The 21,096-nt window shown below is 44.2% G+C and overlaps 1 protein-coding gene across 2 annotated transcripts; it reads right to left on the bottom strand.

Moving 5' to 3' along the window:
* Positions 1-299: 299 nt before the first annotated feature.
* Positions 300-20,277, bottom strand: LOC101840514 (myosin regulatory light chain interacting protein). Of its 2 annotated transcripts, XM_005066339.4 has the most exons (7): positions 19,973-20,277; positions 18,685-18,875; positions 7,405-7,590; positions 5,833-6,030; positions 5,248-5,412; positions 3,339-3,759; positions 300-1,908 (listed from the first exon to the last, which is right to left on the bottom strand). In XM_005066339.4, the coding sequence occupies exons 1-7, from the start codon at positions 20,057-20,059 to the stop codon at positions 1,819-1,821; spliced, it is 1,338 nt and encodes a 445-aa protein (XP_005066396.1). In that variant the 5' UTR covers positions 20,060-20,277; the 3' UTR covers positions 300-1,818. The 2 variants fall into 2 exon arrangements, with proteins under 2 accessions (XP_005066396.1, XP_012966143.1); XM_013110689.3 differs by lacking the exon at positions 7,405-7,590.
* Between the last annotated feature and the right edge of the window lie 819 nt (positions 20,278-21,096).

Below are 21,096 nucleotides of genomic sequence, written 5' to 3'. Positions count from 1 at the left end.
ATATGGGTTCCAGGCATGGAACTCAGGTCGCCAGGTTTGTGCAGCAGGCACCTTTACTTGCTGAACCATCTTGCTACCCTCCTCCTCTCCCGTTTTTCCTTTTCATCTGCTGTGTATGTCACAGCATCATTTCACCTATCTTCCAATCTTGTAGGTTCAAAACCACAGGTGAGAGAAGAGCTGGGCAAATCCTCTCAGTGAAGACCGAACTCCTTAAACATTTTCAGATTTTCCAACATGGGGGTGAGTGCCCACTCAACTGGAAAGTGGTTTAAATGGCAATGACCATGAGACACAAATGCTTTAAAGTCTTTATTATCCTGAATATAAAAGGCAGAAGTCCTCTAGGATATAACAGAGTTTTGTTTATTTTTTTAAATGTGGAAACATTATTTTTTTTACAAGTGAAAAAATAAATACCTCTTGGAATAAAGGCTTATATGCTAATATGTGCCATAAAAAAGTAGAGTTTTAATATCTGACAAAATGTCTGTGCAAAGAAACAAATGCATAAACACATTACTGCTACATTAAGGCAATATGAAACGTAGACTCAGAAATCTCAGTAAAGTGACAGTGTAGGTTTCTAGCTTTCACTTAGCTAGTATTGCACCCAATGAGGTCAGCTAGGTTTCCTGACAGCCTAGAAAACCTCCTAGCTCACTAGCTTCCAAAATGCCCAAGTGGGGTTGGAAATATGATTAAGAATATGGAAACAACAAACTAACCCCACCTCTGAAAGACATAGGGCTGGGACACAATGAACACAGAAGCATTATTGACAAGAAAACAGGAACAAAGCGAAATAAAACACACATGAAAAGGAGACACTCTCTAGAGACCTATGATAAGGCTATAGAAGGTTTGATCTTCAAGCAAGGAAACACCCATGGGTGGAGCTGGAATGAGTGCTTAGGGGAAGTGAAGAGCCGCCTGAGCACACCAGGAGCCTCTCTCGCACTGTCTGTCTGTCTGTCTGTCTGTGAACTTTTCCTTTCCAATCTCCAAATATTCCACCAGCTCAAAAGCCCAGGGAGTGCTTGCCGATGCCATGGAAGTCGTTTAACCAAACTGGTAGCATTTTATCACCGAAAGGCATGGGATGCAGGGTGTGGGAAAAGAAGAGCTAAGAAGTCGCCCACGTTGAGTTACCTGTTTCCTCTCAGCCACACTGGTTTCAAGAAGACAACATGTCAACCCTTGAGAAGTCATAGGATTGCTTTTCAGTCTGCTAGCTTTCCAGTCATTCTTGAATGAGTTATAAAGACAAAAATGACATTATAACGAGGACTATTTCTTTAAGAAAAAAAATTTCCTATTAAAAATGTTCAGCGCTCCATGACCATACAAAAAGAACCAAGGGAAAATTTTAAAACTCTTATAAAATCTGCTGCCTTGGGAGAAGTTAAAGAGACATATGACATCATTTCCTAAAAGGTACCCACTGTTGGGCTATGGTGCCACTTAACTGACAAAGACAATTTTATCTACTCCTTTACTTGATCATTTAAAAAGAAAACAACCCAAAGTTCTAGAAGGAATGTGTCTCTGTCCCAGAGCTCTTCCTGTTGCCACTGGGCTATTGGCTTCTTTTCACAGGAGTGGTTGCATTCTTGCTTTGCTTCTTCCTGTCTAAAAATGTCTCATGGCAGATGGGTGTTGAGAGTGAGATATTTTCTCACAAGGTTCTTATTCTTATAGTTTACATACAATACTGCAGCTCATGGGGACCTGGCATGTCCAGTAAGCACAGGATGCATTAGATGACAGTCGGATTGACTCGTGGGGACATGGCATGTCCCTTAATGGCAGGGCGTGTTAGATGACTGTTAGATTGAGAAGACTGGTGTGGGTGGGCAGGTAGACATGCTGGACATGCTCCACGCGTGATCTGCAGACTGGACACGACTGGAAAAGAAGCCAACATTGGTTAGAATGCTTGCCAGACCTGGGGAGGTCACCCTTGGTACCCACCACACTCAGTTTTCTAGATAAGCTGCCATTGTGATTTCTAAGCTCTCAGTTGCTCTGTAACAGGCTTGAATGCTTACATTTTACAAGGACTAAAAATGAGTGTAATGCTTTCTGCCTTTTTGGAGACAGGCTCTCACTGGCCTGAAAAACACTGATTAAGCTAGGCTGGCACACAGGTGACCCCCAGGGGTCCTCCTGTTTCCATCTCCCTAGCACTTCCGCTACCCCCACACTTTCTTAATTACACTGGTTCTAGGTACTGAATTCAGGTCCCTGTGCCTTGCAATGCAGAGCATTTAATAGCTCAGCCAGCTCCTCAAGCCTTCTGTTAACCTGAGTTTTCTTTCCTGCATGCTGCTGCCATATACACAGGAGGTCTCTGCACCTTTGGCCACCATGCTAGAGATATGCCATAGATAGGCCTTGGCTCAGCTATCTTGGGGTCAACACCGGTAGGGAAGTATCCTGTGGCCAGAGGCAACAGGTCTCTGGTGTTTTCTTGGCCAGCATACACCCTTCATCAACCATAAAGGAAGACAGGCACAGGGTCAGACTATGTGGGCTGGAATAAGTAAGTTCAGGACTCAAAGTAGAGCTCACTGTCCAGTCCTAACAGTAGCTCTGTAACCACAGCTTGTAAGGACTAGGTGACATGCAAGGCTAGCTTCACGTATACCCACATTGACATTTAGCGGAAACTTTTGAGAAGTGAAACCAAGTGCAAAATTGACTGTAAGAGGAAATGTAACATGCAAGAAAGGAGACATGTTACATATGAGTTGCTTTTATTTTTGTGTGTGAGAGTTAGTTTGGCTGGCTGGCAGATGACAGCCAATAGAAAGGATCCCTAAAAGTATGAACAGTAATAAAAGGAAGCTAACAAGCTGGTGTGGTGGCTCAGTGGGTAAGGATGCTTGCAACCAAGCCTGACACACCTGCATGGTAGAAGAATCGACTCCTGCAAATTGTTCTCTCCCACACACATGAATAAATGGAAGTACAGAAAAAAGATGAATTAATCACAAATAGAGTAAGTTATTGGTAACAGTAATCTATGCATTCTTTAACTAGAATTTTAGGCAAATAATATATTTCTACTATGTGGTATCAGAAGACAAGAGGCCACGTAAAATGGAAGAGGCAGGCCAGGATTCTAGTTCATGGTTTAGCTTCAAAATGCATTGATTTTGTCAGTCTGGACCTCATTTCTGAAACCAAGTGGTGACAAGAGTGTTTCTAAGGGCACAATGAGTGACATCACTGAACACAAAGGCCCTTTCCAGGTGCAGGTGGCTGCTTTCCAGTCTGTGGACTGTGCACCTGTCAGAGTCTCCTTAGTGGCCAGGAGGGCTGTGACCCCTTACCTGCAGCTGGGAAGCACAGCTCTCACAGCACACAGTGTGGCCACAGGGGCAGAAGGTAGAGTTGATTTCCTCCTCACAGCACACCATGCACAGCATGGCTTCCTTCAGCTTGCGCAGTTTCTCCTGTAGCACTCTGGTCTGTTGGCAGCTGAGGCCCTCACAGCTGCTGCAGCTCATGCTGCTGTCGGAGGACTTCAGGGGTGAGCTGGGAGGGCTCTGGTCACTTCGTGAGACAAGGTCCACAACGCCGGCGTTGTACAGAGCCCTCCTGGCATGGTCATACACCTCCTTGGATGTTCTTTTAATATCAAAGACATACTTCTTACCAAGGTTAATGTTTTCATTGAGAAACAGAGATGCCAAGTGGCCCTTCAAGTCACGACTGTACTGCATCATGACGGCACTGGTGACTGTGTCACACCTGAAGATAAGAGTGAACACTGGATTTAATATTGAAAAGCCTAGGAAGCTTCATAACTCAGACTATCAGATATTGTTATCAATAAAAACTATGTCAGTGGACATTTAGTGCTCTATCTTCTCGTCACTCATCTATCAATCTACTATTTATCTATGAATTATCTATTATCGTCCATCCATCACCTGTCTATCTAACATCCATCTATCTCCCTACTTATTTATTTGCTTTTTGAGATAAAGTAGCCCAGGGTGGCCTAAAACTTCTGGCCTTCTTGCTTACTGGGATTATAGTGTGTGCCATCACACCTGGCTTAGCAGATATTCAGTACTATTGTCGTTTGCTTTGTTGAGACAACATCTCGATATATAGGTCTCCATGTTAAGACCAGGATGACCTTTCTTCTGTCTCTGAGTGTTGCTATAAAAGGCATGTGCCACCATACCCAGGTGTTCCCCCCCCACTTGGGACAAGGTCTACCATATTGCCAAGGATGACTTGGAGCTTCACAATCCTCCTGCCTCTGCCTCCTGAGTGCTGCCAGGATTCTAGACAAACACACTGTGCCCAGTTCTTGTGGTGCTTCATGCATGTTAGACAAGCATTCTATGAACTGAGACACATTCCTTAGCAAGACAGTTAATATTCTTGTGTGCATGTCTAAGTTCGTCCCATCTTATACGATTAGTAGCTCAATAGTTCCGTATCTGTGCTTCTCAGGGGGTCTCCATGCACTTCCAGGAAGCAGCTGTAAATATGGAGATGAGATTCTCCAGCTCCTTCGGGCTGGGAACTGCCATCCAGCAGTTTGTGGAAGCAAAAGGACCTTAAGCATGTCTACAAATTTTCTGTTTTGCCACCCATAGTCTGTTTTAACATAACAAAATTTGAAGGCTTCCTGCAAATTACATTTTTCTCTTTCATTTTTTCTAAGTATGAGCCTATCATACTCAGCTTGAAAGTTACCTCTAGAATGTTGTTTAAAAACAGAAATTCTAGCAGTCAGGAAGCTGAGACAAGAGGACTGCAGTTGAGTTTGAGGCCAGCCTGAGACATATAGTGAATTCCAAATTAGCTTTGGACACACAGTGAGATTTTTGTCTCCAAAAACACCAAGTAAAATTAAACTTAAAAAGTATCTGGAGTGTGTAAGGTATGAGGGCTGAGGACAGGGTCTTTCTGAGCAGAGAAAGACCTGTGCCACTGTTCTGGAAAAGGACACAGCCATGGCAGAACAGGCCCAGCGACTGGGGTTAAGCTGGGAGGTGGTTGTGGAAGGAAATGAAGTGAGAGATAAGCAGGAGACTGTTAAGTGAGATGCAGGTACACACCATTCGATGCTAACAAGGGTGTCACCAGCACTGCAAAAGGAAGGCTCAGAGTAGCTATTCTCTCATATTCTGTAAAAGACGCATGGACTCAGGGCTAGGAGAAATCACCTAAACACACTAAGCTGTGACGGAAGCTTAGGAGACACATGGTGGTACGTGCCTGTAGAACGCATGCGTTTCTGTGATGGCCCGGTAGAGACCACTGGCCGCCCTGGTGCTGATCATTTTAAACAGGAGCACGATGCTGTTCCCAGACTCCTTCGTAACGGTCAAGTAGACATTCTTTCCTGACTGGGTGGCCATCTGCACCACAGGATAAGCTATCCTGAAAGGCAGGAGGAGAAAAGTGAGCGAGCTCAGAAGGGACAATTCAGCATGGTGTTGAGACGCCTTTGTAGGCTGCCCATGACCAGTATGAACCAGACACTTAGCTTAGGGTGTTCTGTGATGATTCTAACTAGTTACACTGACACAGGACAAGCAGTGTGGCATGAAGACAGTTTTGGAGTGCCTTTGATGTGTGAAGGCATGCAGAAGCAGACACAAGTATTTATGGCCTGAGCCACTGTGAAAAATAATACTTCTGTCACACTAGTATACTTTAAGTTAGCATTTAAGAAATAATTAAATAGTCAAGGTTTGAAAACACTTAATGAAATCACTTTATTGGTAGAGGAGTCTGGTGAATTGTGTGTGTGTGTGTGTGTGTGTGTGTGTGTGTGTGTTTATTGAAGACTTGGGTTACCTGTTAATAGGACTAAAGTCATCTTTACAAATTGAGATGCCTTCAGGTCCAACCCCAATGAGGAGTTTCTGTCCTTCGCTGTCCCTCACAGCATGCCACTCTATGCCATAATTCTCCATCGCTGACACAATCTGCAGAACTTGGTACTCTGCCGAAGCCTGGCTGATACCCTCCAGCTCCTTATGCTTCGCAACAATGCTGTGGAACATTCAAAGGTGCAAATTTAGGCAGATCATTTCATGCATTCCTTAAAGCTTATAATTTTCACTAGTGAATTTATAGGGATGTGGCCATTTATGCATCACAAAAGCACCAAATGGCATATTACTATTTCACTTACTGTAAAATATTTCTAAGACACTGTTCAAGAGCTCAACTATGGGGCCAGTGAGATGGCTCAGTGGGTAAAGGTGCTTGTATCTGATCTCTGGAACACACAAGATGGCAGGAAAGAACTCAGTCTCACAGCACTCTCTCTCTCTCTCTCTCTCTCTCTCTCTCACACACACACACACACACACACACACACACACACACACACACACACACACACACTGTATTTTCTTTAAAAGATCTCAGCAAGTACCGAGAACGTACTGGTTAACTGACAGAATTATGGAAAAACATCTCAACATACACACAAGACAAATGTGTAGGCTAGACATCCCCTCATACAACTATCTACATAGACTTTACAAGCTTCCTGATAGGCTGGCAGCACAAGGGACTGGTTAGATTCTTTGCAACTGAAGAAAACACAGATCTACATTTTATGTTTTGCAGCAAGGCTGTCTCTCCTGTGCTCCTTGGTGACCTGGCCTTCCCTTGAGTTTGGTCTGGATTAATGGCTGGCTGCTAATGAACAGAAAACGGAAGACCTGGCATGACTCACTTCTGAGAGAGTCATGAAGGTCTGACTTCTCTCCTGACTCTTCTCTCTTGATCTTGGATCATTCACATGGGGTGAGCCAGCTACCATATCATGAAAGGGCCCTGTGTTCAAGTGGCCAGAGAAGGAAACTGGTCAAGAAGCTCCACGAACCACCTGGACCTGGAGGCCTCCCTCAGATGGGCTTCTAGACGAGACTGACCTCTAGGGCTTGGTCTGCCCTCAAGCCACAGTGTTTTCCTGCCCATGCATTCTCAGATAATGTCTGTTGTTTTAAGCTGAGTTTGGGGTTAGCTTGTTACACAGGACAAGGCAATTGAGTGGCTAAGCTAAGCTTCTTGCTATAATTCTTGCTGGGATGAAGCAAACACCAATAAACATGCTAAACTTTTACTGTAGGAGATTTGCATATTTAAAAGGTCAGGCACTTTCCAGATACTTGTTATTTATGGAATTTCATATAAGGGCATTTATTTATGTGGGCTATTTTGTGTTGGTAAGTTCCTCAAATAAAAGGCACACGAATCTTCTGAAAATGACTGGTTAAACCTGGCAGTGGCCTGTGCTCTATCTCACAAATTTCATGACAAGGCCATAGGGCCAGTTTCCTGATTCTTATCAAGTCGGTGACTGAACACTCAAGATAGCCAGAGTGCATGGCTCGCCTGGGGCCGCGGCCTCACCTGTTCAAGGTAGCACTGGAGAGCTCCTTTTCACACAGGTCCTCGTAGCTGTACTTGGCAGTGTTCTGGTTGTAGTCTCCGAATTTGGTCTGGGCCAGGAGGGCGCTAAGCTCCACTGCCTGTTCAGGGGAACACTGGAGGTGGCCTGCCAAGAGGGATTCTTTAATGTGCAAGAAAAAGATATGCCTGTGAAAAAAGGAGACAATGACTGAGCTTGTTGGGATAACAGTATCTGAGGCAGCCTTCTGGGCTGGGGTGTGGCTCAGGGAGAGAAGCCTGCCTGCCTGAGTTTTATCCCAGTGCTGTAATAAAAAACAACCAAACAAGCTCAACTAGCTTTGCAATTTCACAATCAAGTACTTTCTTTTTTTTAAGCAAAGAGAGCAGGTAAAGAGGGACAGCTCAGCAGATTGTAGCCAGGGCTAAGAACCTGGGTTCTATCCCCTGGGCACATACAATGGAAGGAAACTCCCCATGGATTGTCTTTTGGCCTCTACATGTACAGCAAGGCATGCTCCCTCTTCAAATCAGTAAGTAAGATTTAAATAATAGAAACAGCAAGTTAGCATTATAATGTTTTAAAGGAAAATTAAGAGTCAAATTTTTTTTTGATTGGTTTGGTTTCTTGAGAGAGGGAATCATATAGCTCACGCTGGCCTCGAACTTGCTATGTAGCTGAGGCTGGCATTCAACTCTGGATCCTGCCCCTGCAGGTTATGCACATACACAATTACTATAGCCAGCTAGAAAACCTCTCTTATAAGCAGATTCTGATCTTAGGGACATTAAAAAAGAAAGTCCCCTGAATTCTCAGAGTCCTACTCCAGTGTCCACCTACCAGAGACTTCACCAGCCAGACAGATGTTCTTCTGCATGTTGAAGCCTATGGACAGAGGACGACCTCAGGTGCCATCCTCAGAAATACCACCCACCTCCTTTGGCAGGGCATCTCACTGGCCCAGACAGAAACTATTACGCTAGCCAGGTTGGCAAGTGTACGCTTGGCATTTTTTTTTTAATGGACGTCAGGGACTGAACTCAGGTCCTCATGCTTGCCAGACAAGCTGTTCTCTCTGGGCCTTCTCTCCAGGCCCTGTCCCAGACCTCTCCAGACCCAGTTCTAGTCTTAACCATCTGGGCCTCCCTGGTCCTACTCACAGCCTAGAAGTGGCCACAGCTTTTGTGACCTCAGGGTTGGGTCCCACTCCCCTCCAAACTCTGCCAGTCCACCATCCAAGCTGCTTGAGTCCTTCGCAGAGATGCCTGATGGTGGCTGAAGTCCAGGTTCCTCCACTGGCTGCCTCTGGCCACACCTCCAGTCTCTGTGCTCTGGATGGGGACCATCCCACTACTTGGAAGACCCAGCTGTGCAGCTAACCTGTGCTGATGACCTCCTCTCCTGTCCTCTAATTTGGTCACCTTTTGATCCGCCTTGCATACAGACCATCTAGTTCTGAAATTACATTATGTAACAAGTTACCGATTCAAGTTTCTTTAGCTAGCTGCACCTGGGCTGGTTTAACTGCCTCTAACATCAGGGTGCTCCATAAATGCATGGAAAACAACATGTATCTGTATTTATTTTATTTTCCAATCTCAATTTTGCTCTGTTTGAGCCTACCCTAAGAACATTAAATTCTACATTTACTACAAGGTATGCATGTGACAGAAATCCCTGGGAAAATTCAGAAATTGTTTTTATTGTTCAAAATCCTCAAGAGGTTATCTGAGCCACCACAGAGCATAGGCTACAAAATTTGTCTCTGGTAAATGTGAAGTTTTAACTTTGATGCCTTGTGGTAGCCTCTCTCATGTGCTGAAAAGAGACAACAATGAATTCTAGTCATTGGTGAAACCCCGAACCCTGTGTAAGCTGGGCTGCTCACTTTCCCAGTCCTCAACACGGCCCCTCTTTTATACCATAGCTGAGTTTGCCACTCAAGGGACTAGCATGAAAAAGGTAAGAAAAGGAATCAGGACAAGAGAGGTGACAAAGGCAAGGAGCTGTGTTGAGAACCTCAAACTATGAGGTTGACAAGAGCCATTCTTCTTCCTTAACTAAGAAGTAGTCAATTTAATCTTTCACATATTCAGTAATGATAAAGGTTTAAAGTAATGAGACACCCTCAAATGTTTCAGTTTCTTCCAGACCCTGTAAGATGCGTAGTAGCATTCAAAGAGAACACACACAGCTTTTATTAACGCAGACATCTGGTAGTATTTAAAGCATTTCTTCCACACTGCTAAACTGAGAAAGGGGCCCTGCTGGGGCCAAGGAATTGCCACAGAGATAAACTGCTTTTAAAACTGCTATTTCAGCTACTGTGTGGTAGCCAGTGTGGTAGCCTACACCTTTAATCCCGAGACTCTGGAAGCAGAAGCAGGCAGATTTCTGTGAGTTTAGGCCAGCCTGATCTACATAGTCAGACTCTGTCTCAAAAGGAAAACAAACAAAAAAGGGTAAGAAGAAGCTATCAAAGGTTGCAGGTCTAAATTCTCACAAAACCTTGGTGTTGCTCACAGGGTAAATGGAATCTAGATGTACCTCTGCCTATTAAACCAGAGGGTATGTTTTCAGGAGCCTGCAGTCTGAATCTAATCTATGCTTACACTCAAGAAGAAATCATGTGCCAAAAGATTTTAAGATTAGCACCACAAACTGAGCCTTCACAATTTAATTACTGTGAATGTAAAGGTCTCTTTTGACTTATTTTCCTAGCATAAAATTTGAAACTGCTTCCTGCTTTATTAAACAGTACGGAGAGCTGCCAAAGACGACTTTTCAAATTTATTCAATTTCTTTTTCCAAATTCTCTACGCCTACTTCTGGAGGGATAGCTGCCAAAAGCAAAGGAACGGAACGGTAACTCAACGTAAACAGGTGGCTAGGAGCCTAGAGCAACGCCCAGCCTTCCCTGGAGTGGATGAGAACTGGAACACAGGCATGGGGCTGGGGACGGGGACAGGACAGGACATTGATGCTCTCCTGCCAGGGGGGCCTGAACTGTGCTCAGAGCTCAGCAGCAGGCACAGACACTCCTCCTCACTGTCTGTGCAGACCTCTTCCTGCATGCTGCAGTTTTCATGGCTTTAAGGCCACCTTTTATTTCAAGTCAATAAAGGTTTGTCACAACTGCCTCTGTGCTCCGCCCGCCCCACACTGGGGTTATGGGATGGACAAGTCTGATAGTTGGTTTGTTGTTGTTGTTTATAGATGGAACACAGTCTTTAATGGGGAGGAGCATACCTCATCAAAATAAATCCAGCCACAGATGGGCTTCTGGGTGACAAGGGTCCAGGCACCAGTGTAAGGGAGCAGGGGTGGCCAGAGTCACCAAGTCACCAGACTGATGAGTTATCACAAGACTTACCAGTGTGCTCCTTCCAAGAGGGAGGGTAGCAGTGCTCCAGAACATGCCAGAAGACAATTCAGTGAGGGCTCAGGATTTGAGTGGCTTTGAATTGGGATTCGTTCTTACTGCCAGGAAACTTTTCTTTTTTTTAAATATGGGGTGAAATGTTAAAAGTAATAGCAAAACAAGCAGATGTAGTCAAAGGAAGAAGTCAGGCCTGTAGAGAAGATTCTTTAAAAGTATAGCTCACAAGTGGATAACGTACCTAGTTCCATATAGATTACAACATGGAATCACACACAAAAGGCTTTGAAAAATACCAACTTTGTCTTAAGCTAATATCTACAAACATCCTATTGCCACAAGCTCATACTACATTTTCTATGTATTCCTAGGGTTACACTTGGAAACTAATTTTTAAAGTTTTACCTAGTTACTAAGAACATGGGTATTTCTGATGCATGGGCCACATTGTGGGGCCCAGGGTGCATTATGCTAGCTAAGTCAAGGGTTTGTATCATAGGTATAGATGAATTCACACAAGCTATAAAAATAGGGTGAGAGGCTGGAGAGACGATGCCTTCGTGGCTAAGAGCATTGGCAGCTCTTTCAGAGGATCTGAGTTCAAGTCTCAGTATCTACATGGCTGGTAACTGTCTATAATTCTAGTTCCAGTGGATCAGATGCCATCTTATAGCCTCTGAGGACAATGGCACTCATGTGGTACACAGATATAGACGCATAGGCAAAAGTAAAACTAAAAAATTTAAAATTGGGCAAAATTTAAGATGTCAATTTTAATTTTGGAAAGGAAGCAAAATCTTTTAAAAATTGTATTTACTTATTCACTTATTGTATGTTTGGGTGAATGCCATAGCACATTTTTGGAGGTCAAAGGGCAACCTGTGGAGTCCGTTCTTTCCTTCTACCATGTGGGTCTCAGAGACTGAACTCATCCCAGGTTGGTGACAAACACCTTTATCCACTGTGCCATCTTGATGGCCACAAAGCACTTACTCTTAATATATTTTTGCTTCAAAATTCTTCAGTAATTCCTGTTTTAATTCAGGGCATGGAGAGATGGCTCAGCAATTAAGAGTTTTTGTTGCTCTTGCAGAGGACCAGGGCTTGGTTCTGTAGGCACCAAGCATGCATATGGTACACATACATATATACATATATACATACATGTTGGCAAATGTTCATACATATAAAATTAAATATTTAAATTTTTAATTAAAAATAAAATCCATGCCTTTTCACAGAGTTAAGAAATAACAGGAACCATTTATCTTGAGGGTGTATAATCAGAGGACTCTCTTAACTGAACACTGATCATCTCACAGAAAAATCCTCCAGTACTCACAACAGAACTTTCCAGAAGCCAATTGGAAGCTCATTGTATGGGTGAATGAGAATGGCCTCCATAGGCTCCTATGTCTGAATGTTTGTTCCCCAACTGGAAGAACTGTGTGTCACTGAGGGTGTGGACTTTGAGGTTTCAAAAGCCTATGTCATTCCCAGTTACTGTGCTAGCTCTCTCTCTCTCTCTCTCTCTCTCTCTCTCTCTCTCTCTCTCTCTCTCTCTCTCTCTCTCTCTCTCTCTCTCTGTCTCTCCTGCTACTTGTAGATCAGGATGTAAGTTCTTAGCTACTGCTTTAACACCATGTCTGCCTGCCCACTGCCGTGATGGCAATGGAATTGTGGAACTGAGATCCCAAACTAACGCTTTCTTTAATAAGCTTCCTTAGTCATGGTGTCTTGTCATGACAACAGAAGGCAGCTAAGACAGCTACTGTTGGGCACAACATCCTAGTAATCTTGCCAGGTACACCTCTTGAAGAGTTTTGACAACAACTGTAAAGTAACTAGACTCAGCCTCATATTCCAAATGCAAGTAACGAACACAACACGTCTTTAGAATGTCTAACTAGTTATTTTCAGAATCCTAGTTGCCAATATCTGAACCGTAATTTCCCCTAAAGCGCATGCATGTGAAGTATTGTCCGGACTGTCATTCACCCCAGGCAGACCCATTGCAATCAAACATCCCATATCTGTCCAACGAGTCACTTAACCACAAAGGTTGTAGGTTTATTTTAAACCAAACTACAACTGCCAGAGATATATATAATATTATATATATATGTAATATATAATATGTACGTATCCAAATGAAAACAGAAATTGTTATAAGAGCTTTTTGTTTCAAATCTTATAACATTCTCATAAAATAAAATCACTTTAGGATGGAGCATAGCCCTACTTGTAAACATTAAAACCATACAGACTTGAGGACCAAATATAAAAGTAACTTTATGATTAGGGGTTAGACAGGGTTTTTCAGAACATAGCGAATGAATTCCAGAAAGGAAAAAAAAAAAGAATAAATTAGACCTCACCAAAATTAAAAACTCCTACTCACCAAAAGGCATGAGGAAAACAGGCAAGCCACAGGGGGAAACATATATTTATAAAACTCAGGTTTCACAATGAATTGGTATCTAGGATACATAAGGAATGTAGACAGCTCAGGAATAAAGGCAAATGATCAAAATGGGTGACTTGGACATTTCACCAAAGGAGATGTAGGAAAGGCCAATAAACATATGAAAATCTGACAGACATCATTAATCATCAGAGAAGTGAAAATTAAAACCACAACACTCTACCACCACGTATCCACCAGAAGGCTGGCAGGGATGCGAAGACACTTGGTTTTCTTACATTCTTTTGGGAGTGGGAGTTCAGAACAGTACATATGCTCTGGGGAAAGGTCTGGCAGTAACTTACACAACTAAACAATCATGCCATGACCCGGCTAGTGTATTCTTGGGCATTTACTCGAGGAAAATGAAAACATATGTGTCTATAAGGAAAAGAGAGCTTGTATTAAAATTATAGCAGTTTTATTCATAGAAACAGTAGTAGAAAGAAACAAAGCAGGTCGGTATTCAGCTCAGGCTGACCTAGAATGTTCAAGACCCTGTTCAACCCCCAATACACAACAAAGTAAAACAAAAAGAAAACAGAGCAAATAACTAACAGCAGTATGAGCGGACCTCAACAAAATTTAGGGTGGATAAAAGAAGGCAGCCATAAAACAGAGCCTACTTTCTAGGATGATGGGTGATGCTACTGATTTTAATCTCGGCCAGGGTGTTGTTTAAACATGTACCAATCAAATCTCATTAAGAGATATAATTAGGATCATTTTATCCTATGTAAATTTCAACTAGAAAAGAAAAAGAACCACACGCAAGTAGCAAGTTCTACTTAAATGATAAGCACACTGAAGTATTTAGAAGGAAGGGTACTTATACATGATGTAATGAAAAATGTATGAAAAAAATCATTTGATGGATGGTTGGAGGAGCTGATAAATGATTAACTATATAATAAAGTAGGCACATTAAACTCAATAGTAGGATCTAGGGGGCCTATGTGGGGTGTTCATAATAAAAACCCTCAACTTCCCTCCATGTTTGAACTTTTTAGGAGGTTGAGAAAATAACCTTAGAGCTTGGGTTCAGAATACCAGTGAATTAATAGTCCCAGCTATATTAAGCCATCAGGCTACTTCATGGAGGGCTTACAGTCAAAAAGCCTGTCAGGGCAGATGATATCATAGAGTTACTATGTCAGGTACCTACCTGGGCTTAAGGGAATCTTTTTCAAGCTCCAAACAGAACCACTCTGAAAGATGTTTTTCCTTGAACCCTAAAGCAGTTAAGATATGAGGACTCACAGCCTGTGCCAGGAGAATACTGTAACTTAAAAGCACAAAGTCTGCACTTCTAAAGAATGGCCTCACCCATGGCAATAGGTGCCTGTGTGGGCAAGCTGTCAATCTCTGGCCTCTGCATGCACATGCATGGACATGTGCACCGTACACTCACACACATACATCACATGCATAAAACATACTCCCCCACACAAAATGATACATGCAATACCATTTTTAAAAACTGCTGATTATTTCATATAAATATATGGCTGAAGTTGTCCAAATAAGAGTTACTTGTCTAAAATTAAACACCATACAGTAATGCAAATGTCCCCTAGTTTTGACAAAAAGAATAACTTTAAGTAGGATTCAGAAATTCAATTTATAATTTCCTCAGAAATAATATATATGTATGCTTTTACTGTTTTGTATAACTTTCCTGGGCCCTATTTTATATTTTGGCAAGTAAAAACAGAGAAGGGAGTGGAGGAAAGAAAGAAGGAGTCAGGAGAAGGTAGGAGGGCAGAGAAGGCTGTTTCTGCCATCCCATATATAGTATAAAGAACATAAATGAACCTATACGATAGATACATGAACCTTCATGAACAGACACACACTGGCCGCAGCTGCAATACCATGTAGAATGCACACATCTTCAATCATGCAAAGGTAAATTATGTAAATAGCCTTTACCAACACTGACAACATTAAGACTGTCAACATGACTTACAAACTCTGGCTAGGGCCAGTCTGGTTGGTCCTGAATTGATATGAAATGACCACATCTCATTTGCTGTGAGTTTGTCTATGGTTTTGGCTCTGTGAGCTTTTTAGTTTTTGTTTGAGATTTCATTTATTTATTTTTTATTTTATGTGCATGAGTGTTTTGTCTTTATTTATGTATGCATGTCTGGTACCCTCAGAGCCAGAAGAAGGAGTTGGATCCCTGGAAATTGAGCTGTAAACAGTTGTGAGCCACCATGTGGGTGCTGGAAATCAAATTGGATCCTCTGCAAAAGCCACCAGCGTTCCAAACCACAGGGCCATCTCCAGTTCCCACTCGTAATTCTTAATTTATTGATTAACAAGGTACGTACACAGTGTGTGCTCAATAGATTTTGAGGATACATTGCTGATCAATTTTGATGGGATTTGAATTATTGGAGTAATTGACAACGAACATAAGTTGTTGTAATGTTAGAAACACATTAATGCTCTCCAAAAAAAGATAGGTGATATCTTGGGGAAACACAGTCTCCCAGGCATTGCAAGAAAAACATGGACCCTGCCAGCAGGGGATGGTATGATCACCACTGTGGAAGTGAACCTTGTACTTCCCTAATCGCCAGTTTTGAAAATGCCGGCAAAACTCATTATGAAGAACTGAGAGCCTCAGAAAGTCAGGAGTTCCCAAGATGATTATTTTCAGATTTACTTCCAGAGCACATTAATTTGTTTCCCTTCTCATTTCAATCCACAGCATGGCAAACATCTGCTAAAAATACCTGTTGCCTCCATCTGTAAACCATGCCAGTCAGCTGAACAAGACCCCCTATGCAAGAGCAGATGGAATAATCTGTGCAGGGGCACCAAATCTAAAACTAAGCCTAAAACCAGATGGGCCTGATCTACCTATCTAAAGTAGTATTTGACCCAAGCCTGAGCTCTTCTTTGGAGAATGGCTTCTTCCTGGATCCCAGGGTCCTCCAATGGTAGGGAGGCCTTTCTGCCTGCACCCCTCTCAGCAGCCAGCCTGGTCTGATGCTAAGTACTATATTAATAGCCCTCCACATTAAATCTGTTCTACTACAAGCACACTGCTTAGTGGTCTGCAGAGGGCAACTCGACCCAGCTATTTCCTTTTAATGAAATGTCCAGACTCCCTCATGACTTGCCTCAGCAAAGCCATCTCTTAAGACTGAATTGCCAAAAGGCTGTGTTCACTCACTGCACAAATAGATCTACAGTAGAATCATAGCATTCAACACAAACATTTTATAACCAACATCAGGACATCAAAAAGGTTGTCATGGGCCTTTTTTTTTCTAATACCACACTAAAGAAAAATAGTTCTTTAGTACCACGATTAAAAAATGTAATTGTAGGGGGCTGGAGAGAGGTCTCAGCAAGACTTGGTGCTCTTGCATAGGACGCAAGTTCAGGTCCCACCACTTACATGGTGGATCACAACCTTGTATAATTCCTGTCTCAGTGGGTCCAATGCCTTCTTCTACCTCCTCAACCACCAAGCGGTGCACTTGCTAATAAAACACCCACACACTTAAATAATTTAAAAAATATTCAATTGGACCTAGTACAACTTTTGACGTCCTTAATGAGTAAAAATGCAAATTAGATATTACTTTATGAAGATATTAAATCAGACTGGTCGTCAACCTTAGGCATTTTCTTAAAAGTTTTATATTTTTGCTAACTCCACAAAATTATGCAAAATTCACCTCTTATAGGAGAGTGTAGTAGAGACCATCTCATAGTTCATCATAAAGCAAGAACATATTCTCAGCTCAAACGTATTGCACAATTATCCTTCCATGACTTAAATGAAGTATTTGCTTTTCCAAGTTTGGGCTGATTTCAAAAATAAGTTTATATCACTAGGATTGGGTTGCACCTAAAAGCCCTGAAATTACATCGAAATACAACTGCTTGCCAAAAAGAGAAAGGGAAGGAGGGAAGGAGGGAAAGGGGGAGGGAAGGAGGGAGGAAGGAAAGAGGGAGGGAAAGAGGGAAGGCAGGAAAGAGGGAGGGAGGGAGGGAGGGATGCATATGGGTCAGTGAGAAGGCTCAGAGGGTAAAATGTTTGCTCAGAGCCTGACAGCCAGAGTGCTGGGTGTCTCTGGGACCCATGTAGTGGAAGGAGGGAACCAACTCCTAAAAGTTGTTCTGTCACTTCCACAGGCATACAGATGTGTGTGCAAGCACAGGCATGCACACACATGCACAGGTACACACACACAGGTACAGAGTAAAAGTTTAAAGATAGAGCCACTTGTAACTAATAGAGGCAGTCAGCATCTATAAGCATGCCATTACATGAATATTTGTAAGGTATTTTCAGAAACACTAAAAATTCCTCATGCCAGTTTCCCTCATAAACAAGATCTCTCCCACCTTTAAAGTTCCACTGCAAGACAAAGGGGATATTTCAAATCCAAACCAGTGGTATTTTAAAATGTTTCCACCGTTCTCCTGGTAAATAAACAAAACCCAGTATGCTAAAAGCTCTCTGAGGATCCTGTTCCCTGATTATGAGCTGAAATCTACAGGATCGGATTTTTCACATGCATGGCACTTTTCCAAGCCACAGGAGGATGGAAAACATCAGTGCTGGGACCCAAAGTTTTCTGTGGTTTTAAAAGCAATCATTTCCCTTTTTCAACATGCCACTGTAAGTCTCTTGCATTTCAGTAGTAAATATCAAGCATCACTTTTCTATTTTGGATCATCTTTGAGAAAAGTATAACAGTCAGTTGTGAGGGAAACACACTTTTGTTGTTGTTGTTGTTTGGTCATTTAAAGGAGGAGACCACACACTTCACTCGTCCACCATGGCTGGTGGCCCTTATTTTAACAAGGAAGGAAAAAAAATCTAATGCCCAACAATATGTTTCATATAGCTTTAGGCTGGAGTTCAGTTACAGTGGCCTTCAAAGAGTTCTTTTATTAAGTTTTCATGAAACTTAAAAAAGTTTTAAAATCTGCAGGAGGCCAGACAGAGCGCTCAGCTACACACTGTAATCTGACACTAGGCTGAAGACTGACCAAGTTTAAGTAACCCAAGAGGAACTGTTTCCTGCTTTCAGTTAGAACCATCGACAATGACCTGTAGTAACACTGCTGAGGCGGGGTTACTAGCGGGCATTAGACGTTGCTGTCAGGAAGTCAGTGTGTGTGTGTGTGTGTGTGTGTGTGTGTGTGTGTTTGTGTGTGTGAGGGGGGTTCTTTTTGTTTGTAAGAAGTCAACCCTGATCTCCCATTACTAGTATAGAGTCGAGTAAAACCAAGAGTTGGAAAACCCACCTCGGCCAGCTGTGCTTTCAAAGACAAATTTAAATATTTCCTGAACTTCTTCTGCAGGAAGTCAAATTTGCCCGGGAACATCTCTGGGAGGGCACGGTAGCCACTCCTAGGTGGAATCAGAAGTGTACCTGACATTGGTTTATTTCTGCCTCACTTTACCTGGTCTGCTCCTGTAAGATGAGATGGGGTTCCACAAAGAACTTGACTCTCAGTTTGAGCCTGTAAGGTGCCAGCCCGTCCATCTGCTGGGAGATCCGGTTTCTCAGATTCAGCCATAAGTTTTCACCTTTGCTGCCGGTGAACTGCAGTCCAAAATAATCAACTTCTATGATCCCCAATCGCCTACACACCTAAAAGCAAAACCAAAGGCAGCGAATATAAGCAATGCAGACATAAGGGCTCCATCTGCGTGAAGGGCAGCTACTTACTTTGACCTTGTTATAATTCCAGTTCTAACATTCCAGTGGTAGAATGGGAAAACAAGGTTTCAAGGTGCCAGCGATGCCGAAACCCAGCGCTCCACAGGAGGCTCGGCCTTGCTTGAATATTTCTAGGGTATGGCCAATTGCACAGGGTAAGGAGTCCCCTAAAACAGACTTCCCAAGAGGCTGAGAAGGAAGAACCCAAGGGTATTTCATTTCTTACTCCAATCGCTGGAATTCCCTCCACCAGCACCATCTGCACAGATGATCTGGCAGCTTATTATCTGGGCAGTTCTAACCATCTGGATTCCAAAAACACAAACACGTTGAGGAAGCATGCCACAAGTGTCAGCTAAGCTTCACAAGTGGCTTTCCAATCAGCTCAGGTCTACAGGTCCAGAAGGCACAGTGTTTCAAGGGGATCAAACGTGCCTGCCATTTCCACCATGCAAACGCTGTTCAGAGCCTTAGTCACTCTAAAGAAAACACTCGTGTAAAGACCCCAAGCAGGAGACTTCCAGAACCGTTCCCCCTGCAAATTACCAAGGATACTCTGGATGCCCAGCAAGCCCGGAGTGCCAGGTGAACTCCCTTTCAGAGAAGCGGCTTGATAACTTGGGCCCATCTGATTAGCCAGGGAACCCCGGGGCCCGCGACTGTCTGCAGCCACCTCATCCCGGGATGCGGGTGGCGCTGCCGGGCTTTGCGAGGACCCCACGGGCGGCATCATGCACACACCTGCGGCAGGTGTGCCGGTCACCTTATTTAAAGAAAAGTGTCGAGGTAAGGGACAGGGTTGCAGCTCCCGGCAGTGTCCTGGTTTCCAGGCCCGGGATACCCCCACCGTACACGTCCTCTAGGCCCCCCACCCCCGCCGCCCGCGGAGAGGAGGAGGCTGGAGCCTGGCGTCCGGGGCGCGCGCCACGGGCCGCTGCTGCAACGTCGCTGGGCTCCTGAGGACCATCCCAGAGGCCCCAGGCTTTCCGGGGACAAGTGGGGAGCCCCTTTCCGATCGTCTCCCTCACCTGGTTGAGACAGTCCTCGCCGTTGGCTTTTGCCTCCACCTCCACCTCCATCAGCACGGCGTCCGGCCTCGTCACATAGCACAGCATGGCTGGGGCCGCGGCCACCGCCGCCACGGCCGCTTCTTCTCGGGTGTGCGCCGCGGCTGTCGCCTCACTGTAGTAGCTCTAAGTCGGCTCCGGGCTCCGCGAGGAAGGTGAAGCGGTGCGGCCGTCTGCCCTGCACCCCACGCAACCGCTGCTCGCGTCCCCGCCACCCCCGGCGATCTCCCACTCCTGAGTTCTCCACGGCCGCACGCTCGGACAGCCCGACTGCTAGCTTCGAGACAGTCACGCGTCTTTTATAGCGGCCCCGCCCCCCTCCGGTGCCGGCCTCCGCCAATCACGGCCTAGTTGCCCCTCCTCCCCAGCCCCTCCAGCCAATACGTAGCTCCGGTAGACTGCAGCCCCGCCTCCCGGCACCGCCTGTAGAGCTGCGGGAGGTGGGAGCCCCCACCCCCACGCCTGTACTCTCACAGCCTCTGCCGCTGGGCGACGCTCCTCCTAGCCCGCTGTCGCCTGCCGCTCCAAGGGACGCCTTTCTGTCCCTGCTCAAGAGGACCGTGATCAAACGCTCCCGCGATGCCGCTGTTCTCAAAACTCCCACTCCAACAGCCAGGTGGTTTGTGAGAGCCAAGGGGGGGAAGCGGACAAGCCGGAGCCTAAAGTTAAGGCTTTTCGGCCGGGATTTGCCACCGAGGGTTGGAAAACGCACAGTTGAGCAGGAAAGTTTTTGCAGTTGACCAATAATAAGCTGGGTAGCTTGATCTAAAAGCAGCATTCTTACATACACGCGTGCCAAGAGTTTTGAATGCGTGGGTTCTGCTAAACCGAAACACCTATCAGAGTGCTGGGGCCTCTGTTGTGTTAAAAACCCATTCTATCTAGCATCAATTCACTCACTATTTCCTGATACTCTCTGGGACAGCCAGATGTTACTCCATGTTAAAGGCAAAGGGCTCATCTCAGGACCTAGCAGGGATGGGGGTGGAGTTGAGTCTCAGTAGAAGAGGTTAATGGTTAAAGGCCATGTCTTCATTACCTGTCTCTTAACCTCTACAATTACTTTGCCTGCCTCTTTGGTTTGT

The sequence above is a fragment of the Mesocricetus auratus genome, unplaced genomic scaffold, assembly GCF_017639785.1.
Source record: "Mesocricetus auratus isolate SY011 unplaced genomic scaffold, BCM_Maur_2.0 Super-Scaffold_100013, whole genome shotgun sequence".
Classification (NCBI taxonomy): domain Eukaryota; kingdom Metazoa; phylum Chordata; class Mammalia; order Rodentia; family Cricetidae; genus Mesocricetus; species Mesocricetus auratus.
The sequence above is the reverse complement of the archived record's forward strand: the minus strand, read 5'-3'. Positions and strand labels throughout refer to the sequence as shown.

Coding starts and splice junctions, on each gene's coding strand:
- LOC101840514 (XM_005066339.4), bottom strand. CDS start 20,059: ATGCTGTGCTATGTGACGAGGCCGGACGCCGTGCTGATGGAGGTGGAG. Junction 18,876..19,972: donor GCGAGGACTGTCTCAACCAG/GTGAGGGAGACG, acceptor TTTTGCTTTTAG/GTGTGTAGGCGATTGGGGAT. Junction 6,031..7,404: donor TCCAGTGCTACCTTGAACAG/GTGAGGCCGCGG, acceptor AATGTTCCACAG/CATTGTTGCGAAGCATAAGG.